Here is a 20,386-nt window from a genome sequence, read left to right on the forward strand (position 1 = left end):
TCTCAAATTGTTCCTAGAGCAATTATTCTGTGTTTGTTTCCTGAAATTGAGCATCCATTTATGTGTCTGTCTAGATTCAGTGGAAGAGCAGGATCTTTTGGCTGTTGAAATTTCTGAACAAATGGGCTTTTTATGTGTTTATAGGATGCAGTTCTAAACTACTATAGTATATTGCGTTAATCTTAATGATTTTGTATTCAGTCAAATATCCACCGGCTGGAAATTAGTAAGCCGAATCAACTGATTCTGAAATTTTGACCCAAATATGAGCTTGGTTTACAAAGTATTGAGCACAATAAGATTGGGCTGAAAAGTAGAAAAATCTTTCTGGGTACTTAATGGTTATACTGTAGTTCAAAGAAAACAAATCCGCAACACGGAAAGTTTAAGCCCTGAAATCCATAAAGCCATATCTGCCGAATAATAAAAGAACTTTGGACTGCCTTGTACTTATTCCTACATCTAATCCCATTTACACAAGACTTGAAGATATTATTACTTCTCTTCTTGACATTGGAAACACTATTCATGTCCATCTCCACCGACGCTGCTCATTTTCCAGAAACCTGTGAAAAACTGCATAAAAATGTTTCAGTAACATCATCAATGATAGAACAATACATCCCAAATAACATCAACATCTGATGCCATTACCGAATTTCGGTTTAACTGCTTTTTTGGGCTGCTTTATACAAGCTTTTGGCATGGCATTAAGCAGTCCCTCAGTGTGTTGTATGTAATAAATGTTAGATTTATGCCAACCCTGAGAAAGCTACTGATTCAATCGATGCTATGTATTTCTAGTATGTATGTGGCTCAAGGGAGTACAAGGATAAGAAAAGTACCCTTAATTTTTAATCTTGATATAATCCATCACGAGTGGCTTGCAGGCTCCTGATATCAGATTCAGAACCCTGATGCCTTGAAACTGCAAAAACGTATGATGCCACAGTGCTGACAAGGACTCCCAGGACCATGGAAAAGAGCTGGAAGTTGGCAAAAAACTCACCCTGAATCTCACTGTCTGTGGAATGACAAGAGATCAAATTTCCTTTCAGCTGACAGCCATCTGGCATCATGGGACCATAGAGAGTGAAGGCAGTCTGATAGAACCAGAGGCCCTGGAGAGTTATAGCAATGCCACTACACAGATCAACTGGAAAGCTGGTTGGGAAGATAGCTCCAGCAACGGTGGTTAAGATGCAAAGCCCTATCAAGAGGACAAGCAGGAGATGATAGTACCCCTCAAGGCCTTTATGATTTGTTGAATGAAAATAGAACAGTAGATACTCTGCACAGAATGCTGCGGCAGCAATCAAACACAGGAATCCTTCAGGCAACCGAAGAAAGCTGAACAAAAGAATTAAAAGAGAAAAGAAATTCAATTAGCCTTTAAGAAATCTTAACCGGTAACAAATCTAAGATTATCAGAAACTCATTCTATATATAATAATGAGTAGCTCAACAGTAGCAATTATACTGATAATCAAGGTCAGCTCTTATGGGAATTGAATCTCTGTTTGTTAAGTGACTTTTGCATGTGAAATTATAAATTTTCTCAAGACATCTAAAGATATAAAACTAACATCTAAATCAGGAATATTAGTTTTTTCTCTTAGTAAAGAAGACGATACTGCAACTGGGAAAAGAAAATCTAGTTTGAGTCTGATGCTGCATAAAAGAGATAAAGATAGGCCAAAGTAAATTTAATCAGTGATGAAGTCATACATTGAACCTTCTACTAGTTCATAAATTTTCAGATCTGCGTACTTCAGTTTCATAATGTGAAATGATGGAAAGAAAGATAGATCTTTTGCTGGAACAAAGGTTTAATGTTAGAGCAATTGTTAGCAATGAAGTCTTAGATATTAATATAGAAATATGTTATTGAGCTTCATTACTAGCCACAAAATCACTCTGTACCTCATTAAGAAGAAGTAATTCAGAACAAAATATCTGGAGAAACAATTCAGCAAGTTTCATAGTGAAACTTCTTTTTAGATTTACATTTATAATTTCACATTCTGCAACTTTAACCCTTAGCTGTTTCTTCTTTTCCATTTTCTCAGTTCAAATCTCGATATCTCTCGTCAGTAAAAATAAAACTATGTGTATAAATAAATTGTATAAATTTATTTGTGTAAAGACCATTGGCAATTATGATCAGGCCAGCAACATTAACAACAATCAGAGAATTCCAGCATTCGATGGTCAGATTTTCAGAACCCAAGAAATTAGGCCTTAATTAATTGGTAGACAGTTTACTAAAGTCTGAATTCCCCTCTCAAGAAGTATCAAACATATAACTTTACATTCCTAAGCACCCTGAGAAATAGAATTCACTGAGCAAGTCTTCCATCACAATCAGAATTTAAAGGACCAAAATTAAAAGCTTGATTTACACAAAAGAAATTTTAGCTTTTTGAAGACATAATGAGGAAAAGCCCACAAATTTATGCTCTTTTTCTTGTAACTTCCCCACAAAGCAATGGGAAAAAAAAATATTTTTTTAAGAGTCTCATTATCATCCTCCAACCTCAATTATTACATCTTTTACTCCCATGAAGAAGATAATAAAATACGATAAAACTTGAGCTATACATAACAAAAAGGCCATTGATATGAAAAAGGAAAAGTAGGAGCAGCCAACCTCGTTTTCTCAGAGAGCAGACAGACGATGCCGAAGATGAAGAACATAAGAAGCATCCCAGAATGTTCAAAATCATTCATGTGATGTGGGTTCAAGACTCCATGGACGAAAAACTTAAGATGGGTAGAGTACAGAAGCTCAATACACATATCTAGAAAAGCACCAATTGCTACCACATAAAGCTCCAAATATTTGAGCTTTCCATCGAAACCAGGAACTGGGTTCCAAACCCGGACCCGAAATGACTTGGGATTTGATACATACCGAACCACAGTGCTCCAGATGTGCCACAGGCCAACCAGAAGAAAAAGTGTTCCTGGTAGAGCGTGTCCTTTGAAAGATCCCATTTTTCTTGATGTTTACACTCAGATTTGATCGTTTAAAGCTTTGATTGCTCCTTTGTGGCTACGCCTCTTCTTGAATCAGGGGACTTTTCCTGTTTCGAAGCAAGTTCAGATTTTTTGAATAATTCGTCCTTCAATTCTACAGCAGACTTTTGACCTTTGAGTGATCTCTTTGAAAATTGCTTCCTTTATAAAATTTCTGAATTATATCTTTTGAAAACAATTAAAGTGGGCTTTATAACACAAAAAACTACAATTATGAAAGGGAAAAAGAAAATTCTTGTTTCAGCAAATTAAAAGAAGTTATGGGCTAATTATGAAAAGGAAACAACTGTCGTTCTGTATTGAAAACGCAATTACATCACAAACTTATCAGAAAAAGGAAAACCACCCGCAAAAGAAAAAATCATAGGAAGAATTTTTTACAGCTAATTAAGAATAACACAACAGCAAACAACTGTAAATCTCATTAAAACAAGAACAAAGAGGAAACAGATCTTATTGTATAGTAAATATAACTATATCACAAATCTTACAGTTCAGTTGAATCTATGAAACATAGACGGAAAAAAAAAATTAAAAGAAAGCAAGGTAAACGAGGATTGTGTTAATAATTAAAAGTAAAAAAATGAACAGCAAGTAGTTATGGGGTATGAAGAGAAAAGGCAAAAAATAAAATAATAGATTGAGAAATGGATGATTGTTTGTACTTACGAGAGATGACTGAATGAAGGTGTATAATTACATGATCCAAAAAGGCGAAGAATTGCATGAAAAAAAATATATATTTCAGAGGATTGTGAGTGAGAATCAGACAGATGACTGTGGGGATCAGAGACGGCCAGTCTGAAATGCAGCAAGAAAAGGGAACGCAATTGTATGACAATTAAGTTCTGAGCACAGTGGTATAACGTTTGTTTTGTATTTCTGCATGAGCATCAATTCCAACGTGGCAAATATTCAAAAGTTTAGACATACTTGCATACTAATAATATTAATATTATATGTATATATTTTTATATATAATTTTAATATATAAATAATTAAAATATTATATATATTTAAAAATATATACATATACATTATTATATAATTAGATGATTTTAAATTAAATATAAAATAATATTCAATCATATAATAATGCATATAAATGTATACATATTTATGTATAAAAAATAGATACATATAATATTGTTCATAAATAATATATCATTATATGAGTATATATTATTTTATTTTTAATTAAAAATTATTTAATCACATAATGATATATCATCTATACACTCAAATTATGTATTAAAAATATATTTATATAATTTTATTATAAATAAATATATATTTATGTATTATTATATCATTAAATATTATTTTACTCTAAATTTAAAATTATTTAATTATATATTAATATTTAAAATATATATACTTATGTATATTTGATTCATATGGAATAATAATGGGAGTATGAGTTCACATCTCTAGATACTACTGCATTCTGCCTAATAAAATCACTGCAAAGCGTTGAAAGAGGCCAGTAAGCTTGCAGGAAAACCATTCTCAAATCTCTTCCCAATCATTTCTGCCCTTTTCTTCATTTCTTCATCTCCCATAACCTTTGATCTCCTCTACCGGCCAACCCAAAAAGGGGATCCCCGCTCAATTGCCTCCACCGTTGAATTCCATCGGCAATGCAATCAAAATCCGCCCGCTGATAGGTGACTCAGTTTCAACAATTGTGTGTGCTGCTCATCCTCGTATTACCAAAACTCTTTTATCGACATGACCATAGAGGTGTCGTGTCAGCCAACTAACAGTTGAGGGCTATGGCACAACTCATGGCCTTTAAGGTTGTGATTTCGTAAGTCTTTAATGAATTGATCCCTATATCTTTGTAGGTCGATCGACTAATAGTTAAAGGCCTATGAGCTTTAAAATTGTGTTTTCATGAGCCTTTAATAAATTGATCTGTGTGTTTTTGTATTAATTAATTTTATATATATTTTCAAATTATTTAAAATTAATAATATATTTCTAATTTTTAATTTATACTCGATAATTCTCAAAATAATCTATCTTTAAAGTAATTTTTTAATTTTAATAATAAAATATTTCTCAAATTAAATGCCCTTTTAGTGTATTCTTCTTATAAATCCATTTCTGTATTCTTGAAATATAAGGATAATGTGATCCTTAGGTTGGCAATATGATATTATTCATCAAATGGTTCAATAATGCTGTGATGACAATTTGCATGAACAAAAGAGATCTATGTCACAGCCAATAGAGACATTAATGCCAACTCAAAGTTTTGGCATATATTTTATATGTTAACATCACACAAATTAACCACACTTTAGCAAATATGAAGCTTTTTATTTGCTTCAGCCACCTTACAAATAGCGACGCATGTATTGATCCACTGTGGTATACTCAATTTCTGGATAGAGTTGAGAAGCTTCCACTCCTTCCTTTCCTATTTCGAAATTCGTAAGGCAACCCTTGAAACATACATGATAGTAATGTGTTAATCCAACTTGCTCCGAGTAATTTTGCCCTTCAATTTTTGGAAACAAAATAAATTTATCAGAGATGTGTTATCATATAATTTAAATTAAAAATAAAATAATATTTACTCACATGATAATATATATAAATATATATTCATTTGTGTATTCAATCTGGGTTTTTAAACTAAGTGGCACAATCAATCATTATTCACATAATTTCTTTTTATATTTTCACCTTGTAGGGAAGCTAGAAATGCTTCCTCGGAGATGGAGGACTTCTGCAACTCTTTGCCAATCAACTTCTCCCAAGTCTCCACAACTTCTCTTTGAGATAAAATGTTTTTGGGTGGCCTGATATATAAAGTCTTGTTGAGGGTTCGAGGGTCGTTTATTGATTTGATTGTGTACATTGCTATATCATCTTCATCCACGTATATTGCTGTTTTAATGTAAAATCAGATAATATGTGAATGTCACTTAAATTTCTTTCAGAGCTTTGAAGATATATATATATATGTGTGTGTACCTTTTGTGTTGCCGTCTCCTAGCAATACAACAGAATCTTTAGAAGGAAGAATCCTACCAGGTTGACAGAGGCCACCAAGAAAGTAACCAGCAAAGCAATTGGCGGAAACATACGTAAAAGGAATCCCGGCTTCTTCTATGGCTCTTCTCACTACCATTTTGTCATCAAACGTCACTCTTCCAGGTTCCATTGCATGCCTCATTCTCGCTGGATCAGTCCCGAATTCAGACGGCAAGAACCTCTGACACACAATAGATTATTCAGTACAATATCACGAGAATTACGGCTATTCATGTTAGAAACTTTCCTGATGTGGGCAAATTAAACTGTCCATAACACAACAGAAATCTCCCCTTGAAAATTAACAAGGTTACCTTAATGTTTCCAGCTTCTTTGATGGCATCGACAAGTTTGAGCTGAAGGAGAATATGGTGGCTCCGGATATGAACACCAGAAATTGCACAGATGACAACATCAACTAACTTCACAGCGTTAACAAGACTCCGGTGATCGTTAAAAGAACCCGGCACCAGAAAGGCTCCTTGCTCTTTGAATCCCAACAGCATTTGCACTTTCTCAATATCCACACCAATTTCTTCTCTGTGGAGCACATAGGTTTCATGGCCAATGGCTAAACTCGCCTGCACCAGCCTCTTTCCCAAGTAACCTGTTGCCCCAACAATCAACACTTTTATTTTCTCCATCTCTAGTTATCTTTCTGCCATATTTCCACCTGGTTTATATTTAAAAAATGAACAGTGTAGAGGAAAGGTGTCAGCCATTTTTTATTACATAAATATGGTTGCTTGGTTGTACGTAGATTAGCTTCACAGTTAACCTTACAACTTAAATTTAATAATAAACGAGTAGAATTTTTCACATGATTGCTTTGACTTGAAAATTAAGATAGTTCATTTTCGAAAAATTAATAAATCTAGGTGAACTAGTGATGTTTCAACTACTTTAATATTACGTAGTCATTTGGTTATGACCACTACAAGAAAGGTTAGTCATTTATCCATGTGAAGAATATCACGGTGTTAAATGAGTTTCCAATAAATTAGTGGGTTGTTTGGCAATTATGCAAAACAAAGGGGAGTGCTGGCCTAGATTTATAAAATGGTGAGTTTCAGCCAAGACTTACCGTTTCTTGCTAAAAGAGGGAAAATCTAGACACGGGTCGATTATTCAATTAGGGTTCATCTTTTTTTCTCTTTTATCAATGCTCTGGGTTTTTTTTTTTTTCCTGTCCTTAAGTTTGATGGTTGATGTTAGCCATTGCCGATGCGGTTTTTCTTAAACGTCTAGTGTTTTTCATGAGGTTTGATAGTTTAACATAAGCTTTGTTGTATAAAAAGGATTAATGTTAGTTTTTTAAAGTTAATCAAAATTAGTTGCAAATGATACTTTTGTTGATTGATTTTTTTTTTGTTGGTTATTTTTTCTGTTTTTGTTATTTTTTTTCCTTGGTATCAAAGCCAAAGATAACTGTTGATGGCTTGTTTTTCAATAAATTCGTGTTCCTTATTATGTAAAACACATACAAGAGAAGTTAAGAAGGAAAACTTTGAATGAAGTTTAGGTCATTTTCACTCTCTTTTTATAACAAAATAAGAAGGAAGTGAATAAGAACTCATCCTATCTGTTCAATGTTATCTATGAGCATGTGTCCACCACTCAAGATGTAAATAGTGCACAACTAATTGTAATCCACAAAAAAATAAAACAATAAGATGAATACACAAGTCACGTGGTAGAAAATTCTCAAAATTCTTAAAGTTTTCTCCACATTCCAAAGTTTAGAAGCAATTATTGTAAAATACTCCATAGCTCGTAGAATTTCTACTCAAGATATAGATGTCTTGTCCAATGATAAGTGACTAATAGCTCCAATCCAACATTTTGCGGAGAGGAAAAAGTTTTTCCAATCGAGACAACAATTGTACCCTTGCTAAAGAAGGATTTAATCCAAAACTTTCAACAAAATATGTTCATAATGGTTGTAATGTTCATTTTTCATTTAAATATGAATTACAAATAAAACTTATATTTTCCCTCTAAATAGGACTTATATATGCAGTTAGAGAGATGAAGATGAGAAAAAAAAAGTACAAATGTTAAACAACAAAACATCAGCAAATTATCATTCTCTTGTAATATATCATATTAATCCAATTAAATTTGAATGTATATTCTCCCTCCAAATAAGACTTATATATACAACTATAGGGATGAAGAAGAGAGAGAAAAACTACAAATGTTAAACAACAAAGCATCAATAAATTATCATTTTCTTGTAATATATCATTTAATTACAATATTGTGGAGTAGAAATAACAATGGGATGGGATGGGATGGGGTGGGGTGGGGAGGAGAGGGATGACTATCCCCCTTCTTGTCCGCATCTTCATCTATCACAAGGTGAGACAGATATGTCTCTTCCTTGTTTCTCTAATGAGAATTATAGAAAATCTTATCCTCTATTCTTGAGAAATAATTATATTCATATCATATCCCTTTTTTTAACCTCTTATTGTCTCTTCCACTTAATTATTAACTTAGTAATAATATTGTGATAAATAATTAAAAATATTTTTTTTTGTAAATTATACTTTACAAATAGATACAAGACAAAAAAGGTATAAAACAAAGATAAAATGGTGATATATTAATCTATGTTCTCATTCTATCTCCACTTATATTAAAAAATCTTCTTTTTCTCGTATGAAATGAGATAAAATCCTATTTCTGATATCAAATTGTCATCCCTACATAAGAGTTTGCGGCAAAAGTTCAATCAAATTAAGTACAAAATGAATTTAAATCAAAAATTTTATATAATATGCTCAAGGTTTTTTCACTTTCTAAGAATTAGTGAGCTTCAAGTAAAGAGGGTAACTCACTCTCTCCAATCTCTAAAACCTTCTCCACTTCAATAAATTTGGATTAAACAATAACTTTTTTTCTTTGGGTTTTTTGATCTTTAAAACTTAAAAAGCTTGAATTAAAAATTATTTGTAATTTCATTTTAATGACACGAGGTTGAATTTATCTCATTTTTAATCCTGCCGCCTAAAAATTAGTCCCACTAACTTTTTATAGCACTAATTTAACTAATGAGATATAATGTCTCTTTTAGAAAGTGGTGAGCCAAATGGATGTATAACCAGAATCAAATCGAGACAAATCAACCACTATTTTTTGACCCATGCCTCTTCATTCCCCCCATGGAACGAGCTATTGTGCTTTATTAATTAGGCCAAAACAGCAGCGCCGCCCCCGCCCCACACCCCCCACCCCACCCACCCCCCAAAAACCTCTAATGGACAAACTAATTTTTCACTATTAAAGTTTGAAATGTCAAAATTTTCACCTTTCTAATTTTAAATTTAATAATAATATCTATTAAAATTTTCAATAATGTTGGTAAAAAGATAAAAATACTCTTAATTTAAATAACAATTTGCCCCCTAAAAGACATCCATCTATCTTGAAAATTTGTTTCACTTTTAAAGTCACACACGACTACGAAACCTTTCTCTCTAATGCATCACAAAGTACCTTCAAATTTCTATCGTTAAGAACCCTAAACCTATTGAGACTATTATTAATTATTTTTCTCAACTACAAGCTTGCTTTAAGAAGCTAGCTGAGTTTGGACTTTGAGTAGTTATGATATTATATGTTATTAATTTAGCAAAGTTCAGAATAGACGGAAACGTAATCACTAATGTCATTGTTTTGACTTTCCTTTTTATATTGTCAAATAAAATCTTACGCAATCTTTATGTAATCTGTCATTTTTTTTAAATAAAAAATTGTCTAAACCTAACACAATATAATTTTATAGATTGGACTCAGTTTCAATGTCGTCTTTCTAGATTGTTTGTGTTCAAATTGATGTTCAATAGGAATAAATACGGGTAAAAATATTAATATATAATTATATAATTAAATAATTTTAATTATGAAAACTTCCAAAATTATGAAAACAAACTTTATTGTTGGTATTCTAAAATATTTTGAGGCATTTAAAATTTGTTGTATTTTTTTAAAGATTAAAAATAAAATAAAATTCATATCAAGCATATCCTAATTATTTTATAAAAAATTAATAAGTTATTAAGTTATATGAGATATGATGATATATCATTTATATATTTAATTAAATATTTAAATATTCAAAACTTGATACGCAGAAAATTGCTCAGATTCATGTGTTCTAGTAACAAACTTGTTGATTAACTTATAAGGCATGAGTGGGTAGGCAGCTTTATTATATATTTATATTATATCTATTTATTAAGAAACCATGCACGACCAACTCTCTAAGCCCTATATATATTCATTTCTTTTCTTCAAACTTTCACCACTGATCTTCAAGCCGAAGTAAAAACCAGAGAATAAAAAAAGATGGGAAAGAGCAGGGTTCTTGTTGTGGGCGCAACAGGATACATAGGGAGGAGAATTGTGAAGGCGAGCTTAGCTCAAGGCCACACAACTTACGTTCTTCAGCGTCCGGAGATCGGGCTCGACATCGAAAAGGTGCAGATGCTGTTATCGTTCAAAAAAGAAGGAGCCATTCTCGTCGAGGGCTCGTTTTCCGATCATCAGAGCCTGGTGGAGGCTGTGAAGAAGGCCGATGTTGTGATTTGCACGATGTCCGGCGTTCATTTCCGGAGCCACAACATTTTGTTGCAGCTGAAGCTTGTTGACGCTATCAAAGAGGCTGGAAATGTTAAGGTACGATTTGTCTCTTTGACCTAATAGTTGTTGGCTTTTGCTTTGGAATATTGATTGAAATATAAGCAAAAAATTTAAATATAAACCGTATCAAACTAAAAAAATTTACTTTTTCTTGATTTCAAATAGAGTAGAACAGTCAGATTTAGTATAATTTAAAAAAAATATAGTTTATAGTTTGATTTAATTTAAAAATTATTCAAATCATAAATTATTTTTCTAAAATTCGTTAAACAAAATTAAATTATTTTATAAATCAAACTATAATTTTTTTAATAATTTGATCGGATTTTATAGTTTAAGCTGAATTACGTATCCCCCTGATGAGATGTTTTGAATGGAATAAAGGGTTTAAAGTTGTTTACATGCATATGATGACCATTGACGATGCATCGATTGACCTTCTGATTTCTTTGGGTTGGTGAGCTATTTACCCACTGTAGCACTAGTTTAATTAATTTCTTTGATCTTGCTATAAGATTCAACTACCCGCTGACTTTATATTATATTAATTTTGTTCTCTATACATTATTATATGACTGCCGACTCAAATTAAAAAGAAATTAAGCTGATCTGTTGGTCAAAAAGATTCGTCTTTTTCTATGTTTACCCAACTTTGATTTTTTAAATAATCTAATTAAATGATTTAAGATTGGTGCATCTGATCATGCCCAAAAGACAAAAATTAAGAAAAATGAAAATAATAAAACTTTGGTACATTAGTGTGTATGTATCTTATAATTGTCCACTTGGTATAGCTTAATAATATTATCTTTGTTCAATCATATTAATTAAAATAACCCTATTCATTAATAAATATTCTTTGAACATTTTGTAGCGTTTCTTACCTTCGGAATTTGGAATGGACCCATCAAGAATGGGGCACGCCCTTGAACCAGGCAAGGAAACATTTGATCAGAAAATGGTAATTAGAAGAGCCATAGAGGATGCTAATATTCCCTTCACTTATGTCGTCGCCAATTGCTTTGGTGGCTATTTCGCGGGCAATCTCTCTCAGTTCGCCACCCTTATCCCCCCAAGGGACAAAGTCTCCCTCTATGGAGACGGCAATGTTAAAGGTATAATTCTAATTATAAAGTAGGGCAAAGGTCTATTTTTTTACTCAAATTTTAGTTTAATCTCAAACGCATATTCATATTAGTTGAAAATTTCAAATACCCACTTATAAACTAACTTTTGTTAAAATGAAGGGTAAAATCATTATTTTACTATTGAATTTTAAAACCTTAAACATTTTTATCATTTTTCTCCTTTAATTTAAAAAACTTACAATTTTTCTCCTAAATCGAATTTTGAAAAACAACATTTCCCCCCCTAAGGTTTTTTTTCCATCTCCAATGATCGGATGTTGTTCCTATCGTCGGTCAGCCTTCCCACCATCTTTTTCTCCCCCAATTGATGTTTTCACTTGATTGATTTCATCGGACGAAGACAATTCGTTTTCACCCCATTGAAGAGGTGAGGGGAGAAATGTAGTTTTTTAAAGTTTAATAATAGGAAAAAATTATTAGTCTTCTAAATTAAAGAGAAAAAATAATATAAATTTTTAGAGTTTAGAGGTAAAATGACGATTTTACCTTTATCTCTAATAAAAAATTATAATATAAATTAATTCATAAATAGATATTTAGATTTTTTATTTGTTATAGGTATATTTTTAAGATTAAGATAAAATTTGGGTGTGAAATAATCCTTTGGCCTACAAAGTACTAATAATTTAACCATTTTATGTATTTAGATTTAAGTTTTAATTATTGTTTGCATGGCCATGGCATAGTGATTTTCATGGATGAAGATGACGTGGCGACATACACAATCAAGGCCATAGATGACCCTCGAACATTAAACAAAACGATGTACGTGGCACCGCCGGAGAACATTCTGTCGCAGAGACAATTAGTCGAGGAATGGGAGAAGCTTCTTGGAAGAAAACTAGAGAAGTCAAGTATTTCTGCCCAAGAAATTTTAGCTATGTTGAAAGGTAGATTAATTAATTAATTAGCTTTAATTACTAGATTAATTATTAATTAGTTGCAAATTAAATCTCTTTACTGAAATTAATTAATGAAATATTAATTGCAGGGACGGATGATGTTGGAGCCAAGGCGGGATTGGGACATTTCTATCACATATTTTACGAGGGATGTTTGACAAACTTTGAAATAGAAGAAGAGGGTCATGAAGAAGCTTCAAAGCTTTATCCCGAGGTGAATTACACTCGGATGCATCAATATTTGAAAATCTATGTCTAAAAGTCTCGGTTCGAAAGAGATTTGAATTCATATTATACATCAAATTTTCTCCATTATCCTTTCAAAGTTATTTGTATTGTTCTTCGTTCAAGTTAATTTGTATTCTTGGTGCCAACAAGATTTGATCATGAGTCTTGTTAAAGTGGCTTTCGACACTGAGGACAAATAATATATTTTTAAGATCTTTCATTGCAAAAATCTTAGTCAATAACTCTTTCGTTTTATGAAATAAATTGATATTACCATCAACAAGTAGTTTGTTATCAACACAAAAAGTCATTACATAAATATTAATTTACTTTCTCGCATTTTTATATATACATATTGATCAAATTTGTTCTTTATAAAATCAAACAAAATTATAACTTTCTCAAATTTACGATACCACTACCAAAAAATATGTTTTTAACTACATATAATCCTTTTTTAATTTATATATCCAACATTCATTTTTTTATGTCTTTTGTCTTAAATTTATATGATTACGTCATATAAACTCTCTCGTAAGAATTTTTATTCATAAAAGTAGTTCGATAAAGATATAAAGAGAATATTTTAATTAAACAATTTTTCTTTTAATGAAACCCTTTGTAATCCATCTTATTTTATATTTATTTATATAAATTAAATTATGAAACCAAATAAAATAATATTAATAATAAAAAAATAAATTCTCCTGATAATAAGAGGGAAATAAGAAAAAGGGTGATTTAAAAAATTAAAATTGATACAGTACAAAGAACACATTGATTCCTTAGAAAGAATATATTTATATTAAAATTCCCTATTATATGACAACAAAATCATATTATTAGGTAGCTACAATTGACAATTTTGAATATAAAAATTCTTGATGCCTATTGAACAATTTTAAATCACTGTGGTGGGTAGTGCACTTGCTTATCCTCTGCCTCTACCCCACTTGAATCTCTATAAATTTTTATCAGCTTGAACTTTGGCTTGAGTACCAGAGCTTTTTCTGGCAAATCAGTAACTTTTCCTTCTCAACACCATACTCAGTCTCCTCCTTGTGGCAACCCCACCTCATCCCTTTAGCAATGGCAGCTATAGCATCCACAAAATAGCTCGATTCCCGGATAATCACATATCCATTGGGACGTAATATCCGGTCCATCTCCAACAGCACATATTTCATATCACACCTGTTACAGGTCGCGATGATTATCAGAATCATACACATTTCTCGACATTCTTTATCACAAGAGTTTGCGATCGAAATGTTAAACAGACATCATTTTAATTTACTAAAATTTCCTAACCTAGTAAGAAATGTCAAATTTACAAATTAAAGAAAATATATTTCATGTGATTTCAAAATAGCAATGAAGGAAACTGTAAGATCAACCTGTGGCTTTCTGCAGTAAAGAGGCCATCAAGGTGAAGGAGATCATAGGTTCTAGGATATGTTGAGAAAGCTTCACACCTACCAAGGGGGAAAACAAATAAGTCAGCACCATAGATATTCCAGTACCATATAAATTACAGGTTATGGGTGAAGCCCTAAAATAAATGCAGTGAAATTTACCAATCATGATAAGTTCCAATGAGGCCCCGATCAAAGACAACAGCTAGTGTATTGGCAGCATAGGATGAGACCACGTTCATAACCCACAAGGGATCATCGATTACCGCTGCAGCAAATCCTCCATAAACTGTATTCATGTCCATTACATTTCTTATCTTATCAGTCCCAATTGCAGGGAGTAACTTCTTGTAGTGCTTTACTCTCACTTTCCACTTGCTGTCATCATGTTTGAAAGCGCTAGCACTCCCACCGTGAACATCCGAAATTTGTTCAGGTGCAACATGCAACCGCTCTGGCCACTTAGGCATGGATTCCAAAACCGATTTCTTTAGTTTCGGTCTTGGAACAACAACACAAGGACGGATTGGTGTGTACCATGCTGAATCCGGTTCAAGGCTATCATCGCACTTGGGTGGGTATGGCTCTGAGTAAGTAAGCTTGTTGTAGCAAGTGTCATCTGAAGATTTCTGCCAAACTGCAATGTCATCCTTTTTGTTATACAATTTGAAACATATTGATGTCAGCAGTTCCTGCAACTTCTCATAGTCTGTTCTCTGCTCTTCCACAGTAGTATTCCACCCTCGCCATCTATGTTCGTAGTTGACAGGTGGGCCAGACAGAACCCAGAAGCCACCAGGACGGAGTATGCGGTGAATCTCTAGAAGATAAACTCCACCTGACACCAAGACATTGATATTATAGAAAAATATCAAGCATCACCAGTGAATGAAAACGAAGCTGCTATGCTTTAATGGATATTAACTAAACTAAAACCTTATGATAGTTTACACAGAGAAACAAAAGATGTAATTTTTTGAAGCAATCATCTTTAAGTGCATCATAGTTTAAGATAATTAATCACCATATTCTGTCCATGGAATAAGGCATCGTGAGCAATGAGCCATATCAAAAGAATTTGAGGGGAAAGGTAGGCGCTGAGTAGAAATGATGCCAAGAATTGCAGGAATTCCGCGTTCCAGTGCAAATTGGACTTGAGCTTCATGATTATCTCTTGGTGCAAGAGAGACTGTTAAAATTCCACGATCTAATAAATCACCTCCCCAACTTGCAACCTACAAATGAATTGGCTATCTAAATTAACTTGACCTGAGCTACCTCTAAGTAAAATAAGATGCACCCTTAAAAATAACTGATTGAAAAAAGTGTTCCAATGGTAAGAAAATCTACTGAATTGGTCGAATGGAGAAACAAAACAAAACTAACCCCACATCCAGTGTCTATGGCAGTCCGAATAGTCCCATCTTTCATTTCTGGAATCAGATCTTGCATCAAATCCACATAGGCAGAGACTCCTTGAGGAAACATGGTACCCCCACCAGGAAAGAGAAACTTCTCCCCTTGTTTTCTCAGCCAATTTTGATTCGACTTCTGCTTGTTAATCCAATCATATGGCACATTCCTGAAACAGGATCCACACAGCAAAATATAAGATACTTAAAGTAACACATTACAGCAAGGAAAGCCCTTGGCAATATAATAGCAAACATAATTAGTAGACCATAATACCTGTACCAACATTCATCCCTGCTCTTTGGCCATCTGATCGGTGGCTTATAACCATTAGGAGGAGGAATTAAGCATTCCTTTTTTTCGAAAACTGGAGGGCAGTGGCGTTCCATAAACGTAAGGCGATAAACACCATACTTCTTCCACCTCTGTTGCAATAAACATTTATCATGAATATGGACATTTGATGCTGTATAAATCTATAGCATAACCGAGATAGTCACTACTATCACAGGAATAAATCAATACCCGTGGATCAGTGCATGGAGTGTAGTCTTGGTAGTCACTGCTGCATTCAGGAAAGGTTGTAGATTTGATCTGGAGAGGAGCAACAACTGCTTCCTTTGGAGCTGACACAGCCTTTTTGACCTCCTTAGCCTCAACTCGGTTTCTCTCAGAACCAAATATTCCACCGAGATAAAAAGAAAACCCACATAGTACAAGAACTACTAATGTTAAAGGGACAATCCTAGGACCTTTATCAGAGTGAGGATTCAGTTTTCCATCTTTATGCTTCATGACTCAAGAAATAATTATAAACCTGCACATATAAAATGCAACGCTTACCTGCATTAGAAAGAAGATTAGATTTCTTATAATGCTATTGTTGATGCGTGGAATTAACCAAAGAAGTCAGCAACTCAATTCGAAGCTCAAGCTAAAGGCCCCTTTCCCTATATCATCTAAGACTTCAAACTAAGTAGAATATACATAGATTCAAAACCACAATTGATTTAGCTAAATTACTATGAAGAACTTAACTAGATTTAGTACGAAACTAAGTAGAATACGCATTGAGTCAAAATCACAACCGATTTAGCTATATTACTATGAAGAACTTCGATTCAATAAAATCCCTACAAATCTGTAAATGCATTTACCAGATAGATTAGGAAGTGAAACAAAACATGACAATTGTTTAAAATAGATCTGAATTATCAATACAAGTAGCATCCAAAAATGCAAAATAACACAAGGAAAAAAGAAAGTAACTAAACCAAGCTAAAAGTGCTTGAAGAAATCAAAATGGTTCAACAAAGACCTTTAATAACTGATCCATAAGTATCAAAACAGCTATGAAAGAACAGTGAAGTATAAAGATCTGACATAAACAGCCGACGCTATAGACAATTCCCACGTGATGTTTGGACCCAACTTTGTCAAACTCAGCCACCCTATTAACATGGCCCATTCTGTGTTTTTATTCACACCACTAAGTCAAAAAAACAGAAAAAAGCTGTGGATCTTGCACCAACTTAAGGGAAAGCAAACAAGGAAACAAAAGCGAAAAGCAACACAGTATAATCTACTCTAATCTAATCATTTTCTTGAAACACAACAAGAGTTTTAAAATGATTTCATGTGTGAAAACATTTTCCAATCAGACTACTTCTCTGTTATTTAAAATTGTTACAGGAATAATCAATAGCCATACTCTTAAATACATAAAAGAAAAAAAAAATCACATAAATGCAAAATAAGAACAGTTAAAAACCCACCTAAAAAAGAGTATGGCCTGAGACTCATGTAGTTTTATACTCGAAACTGGAAAAAACAGAGCAGTATCAAAAACAGAACCGGGATAAAAAATCTGCATCCTTCTTCTTTTTTTTCTTGGAAATTCCATTGTTGTAGAAAATCAAGCTAAAGCAATGTAAATCTCTAAAAACATTTGTAGGAAAGAGAGTAAAGCTACACAAAACACAAGCCATTAAAACGCAAAAGTGCAAGCCTAACAAAATACCGATCACAATAACAAAAAACAACAATCCAAAAATAGAACCAGCAAAAACGAAAAAAAAAATGTCAGATCCAATCTAAAACAAGGAAACCCCACCAAGAAGAAAAGATTTTGGAGGACGACTAGAACAAGTTTCAGGTATTAGCAGCCTTAACTGAAGAGATCAGACACAGTCACACAAAGAAGACGACGATGATACTAATGAGAGAGCATTGTACCTTTCGTTACTGATAATTGTCAGAAAAAAAAAGGTCTCTATCAAAAACTTGAGATAAGAAAGAAGAAGAAGAAGCTAGCGTTGCAGCATACGATTGCAGTAGCTCGAGATTTCTCCTCTCTCTTTGAAATGAAATTATGAACATTACGCGGAACTCGGCCTTTAAATAAAGAAGGCTGTCTGTCTACAGTTTCAAGTTTCAACTTTGAGCTGGAGCTTCAAAGTCTTCACTATATGTGGCCGATGAGCTGTCCTGTCCCGTCCACTGTTTTTTTTTTTTCGCCCTTCCTTTTTTTGGGTTTAATTTTAGGCAACGTAACTATGTCCCACCTAAGATTTGCCGTAAACCCCACTTTTTATATCATAGGAGGGGTAACTGTTATTTTGATATTTTATTTAAAAATATTAATTTTTAATTTTATTTTAAAAACTAATAAATTATCACTTGCTTTTTTTTATAGTTACCCTTAATCTTTTAAGAAAATTTTAATTTTACCCTCACTACATCTTCTGTTGTCAGCCTCCTTGGTATCTCACATTGACAAGAGGCACCAAAGAGTCTAAAATCAAACGAGATCAAATATATATCTATTTATATAATCAAAATAAATATTCATAATTTTATTGTTAATAAATAAAATTATGTGTATATATTTTTAATATATAAATAATATATTTATTATGTGATTTAATAAATCTTTATATATAAATAATAATTTATTATTATATATTTAAATATTATTTTATTTTTAACTATTTAAATATATAATAATATATTACCATTTATCAATATAATACTATGATTTTTCAATTATATTTCTAAGTGATTTATAAAATTGTTTAACTTTAACCCACTGATTTGTTAATCAGCTGCTGCTTTGAAGTAAACCACCAGCACCTTGATGGAGGAGATCCAGAAGTCAATGACTTGCTTCCATTAATGTTCTTTCTGCTTCTCTAAACATCAAATCCCAAACTAAGAGACTATTAATGACGCATCATAATTACAATAATAATCACATCGCTTTAATTCTTAAAACGCTGATTAATACTCACTGAGGGAGGGGGGATGCCGGGAAAGTGGCTGCCGGTGCTTAAATTAATGCGAAGTATTAAAAAATGTTAATTAAGTATTTGTTTATAATTAAATAAATAATTTAATATTTATATAAATACAAGTTATTTGAGTTGACGTGATAAGAATTGTAGCATGCACACAGTTTTTTTAAACAGAACAGATTGGTCCCCTCCATTTGTCAAACATTATTAAACACCTTTCCTATTTGGCCATCGTAGTGTTTGTTCCCACATGGATTGCCCACCTTTTATGCATTTACTTAATTGACCTTTTCTTTTTTACTTTTTCCTTTTTTTTCTTTTAAGTAAAAAATTACGTGTTAATCCAATCAAATGGAAGACGGCAATGTGAAAGCATCTTATATTATCCCTGATAGGTAAATTAAATGATAAAGTTGTTAAATTTAAGTATAAAATTTAGAAATTTTTTTTACATTTTCCCCTTCCCATTAATGTATATACATGGTAGAGCTATGGAGGTGGGAAACTGTGTAAGATAATTTTACATAAACAAACATAAAATATATAATCTTAAATTGTAAGATCTACACATAAATTACAAAATATTGAATTAAATATTAGAGTTTTAGATCGTTATACAAATTAAATTTATAAACATGCTGAAATTACCTGTCGAGATCACTTCTCGAAGCGACTTGATCTTCTACTTCATAAACCTCTCTTAATAAGGGTTTTAAATGGATATGTTATATTGCAAACATATTGTATTAGGTTTTGGAGTATAAATCTAATCAATATATAATATGTTAATTGGTTCTCCATCAAGATCTAATAAACTTCACGATTCACACTTATGTTGTTTACTCAAATCATAACTTTTAAGTGTATTAAACTTATTTTTATTAATCACTTAAATCTATCTGTAAATTGGTATTAAACTATTCAATTATTTGATTTTATTAAACCGAAACCATAATTAATAGTAGTCTACGTCACAAATTTTCTAACAAACCATGGTTATCCAAGCCCAAGAGAATTTTTAGAAATTTTGTTTGAGATATTTTTTGAATTCCTTATATTTCATATTTTTCACACTTTGATCCCTTTAGATGCAAGTTTTCTAAATATTCTTTTATATTTGGGTTTCATCATTCTAACCTTACAATGAAACTTTATCCTGGAATTATGAATATGGCAAAATAAAGTATTGAATTTTTCAGATTACGAAAAGGAGAAGGTTTGTTTTCCACCCAAATTTTACCCTAGTTATTAACATT

At 32.2% G+C, this 20,386-nt stretch overlaps 4 protein-coding genes across 7 annotated transcripts; 1 reads left to right on the forward strand and 3 right to left on the reverse strand.

Annotated features, from left to right (window-relative positions):
• Positions 1-223: 223 nt before the first annotated feature.
• On the reverse strand, positions 224-3,889 carry LOC123196251 (transmembrane protein 45A-like). The gene is made up of 4 exons (XM_044610198.1): positions 3,709-3,889; positions 2,651-3,086; positions 846-1,350; positions 224-576 (listed from the first exon to the last, which is right to left on the reverse strand). The coding sequence occupies exons 2-3, from the start codon at positions 2,995-2,997 to the stop codon at positions 855-857; spliced, it is 843 nt and encodes a 280-aa protein (XP_044466133.1). The 5' UTR covers positions 2,998-3,086; positions 3,709-3,889; the 3' UTR covers positions 224-576; positions 846-854.
• A 1,385-nt stretch (positions 3,890-5,274) lies between these two features.
• On the reverse strand, positions 5,275-6,792 carry LOC123196053 (bifunctional pinoresinol-lariciresinol reductase 2-like). Its single transcript, XM_044609938.1, has 4 exons — positions 6,399-6,792; positions 6,025-6,265; positions 5,734-5,937; positions 5,275-5,545 (listed from the first exon to the last, which is right to left on the reverse strand). Exons 1-4 carry the CDS (start codon positions 6,726-6,728, stop codon positions 5,382-5,384), a joined length of 939 nt encoding a protein of 312 aa, XP_044465873.1. The 5' UTR covers positions 6,729-6,792; the 3' UTR covers positions 5,275-5,381.
• A 3,566-nt stretch (positions 6,793-10,358) lies between these two features.
• LOC123195988 (isoflavone reductase homolog) lies at positions 10,359-13,238 on the forward strand. Its single transcript, XM_044609865.1, has 4 exons — positions 10,359-10,767; positions 11,606-11,846; positions 12,566-12,769; positions 12,871-13,238. The coding sequence occupies exons 1-4, from the start codon at positions 10,438-10,440 to the stop codon at positions 13,038-13,040; spliced, it is 945 nt and encodes a 314-aa protein (XP_044465800.1). The 5' UTR covers positions 10,359-10,437; the 3' UTR covers positions 13,041-13,238.
• Positions 13,239-13,734: 496 nt separating this feature from the next.
• On the reverse strand, positions 13,735-18,230 carry LOC123196421 (probable methyltransferase PMT21). Of its 4 annotated transcripts, none has more exons than XM_044610446.1 (8): positions 18,073-18,229; positions 16,363-16,654; positions 16,114-16,262; positions 15,811-16,006; positions 15,449-15,659; positions 14,587-15,262; positions 14,407-14,484; positions 13,735-14,203 (listed from the first exon to the last, which is right to left on the reverse strand). In XM_044610446.1, exons 2-8 carry the CDS (start codon positions 16,630-16,632, stop codon positions 13,984-13,986), a joined length of 1,800 nt encoding a protein of 599 aa, XP_044466381.1. In that variant the 5' UTR covers positions 16,633-16,654; positions 18,073-18,229; the 3' UTR covers positions 13,735-13,983. The 4 variants fall into 4 exon arrangements, with proteins under 4 accessions (XP_044466381.1, XP_044466382.1, XP_044466383.1 ...); XM_044610447.1 differs by having other exon boundaries at positions 16,363-16,680; positions 18,073-18,218; XM_044610448.1 differs by lacking the exon at positions 18,073-18,229 and adding an exon at positions 17,951-17,966.
• Positions 18,231-20,386: the final 2,156 nt, after the last annotated feature.

The sequence above is a fragment of the Mangifera indica genome, chromosome 14, assembly GCF_011075055.1.
Source record: "Mangifera indica cultivar Alphonso chromosome 14, CATAS_Mindica_2.1, whole genome shotgun sequence".
Classification (NCBI taxonomy): domain Eukaryota; kingdom Viridiplantae; phylum Streptophyta; class Magnoliopsida; order Sapindales; family Anacardiaceae; genus Mangifera; species Mangifera indica.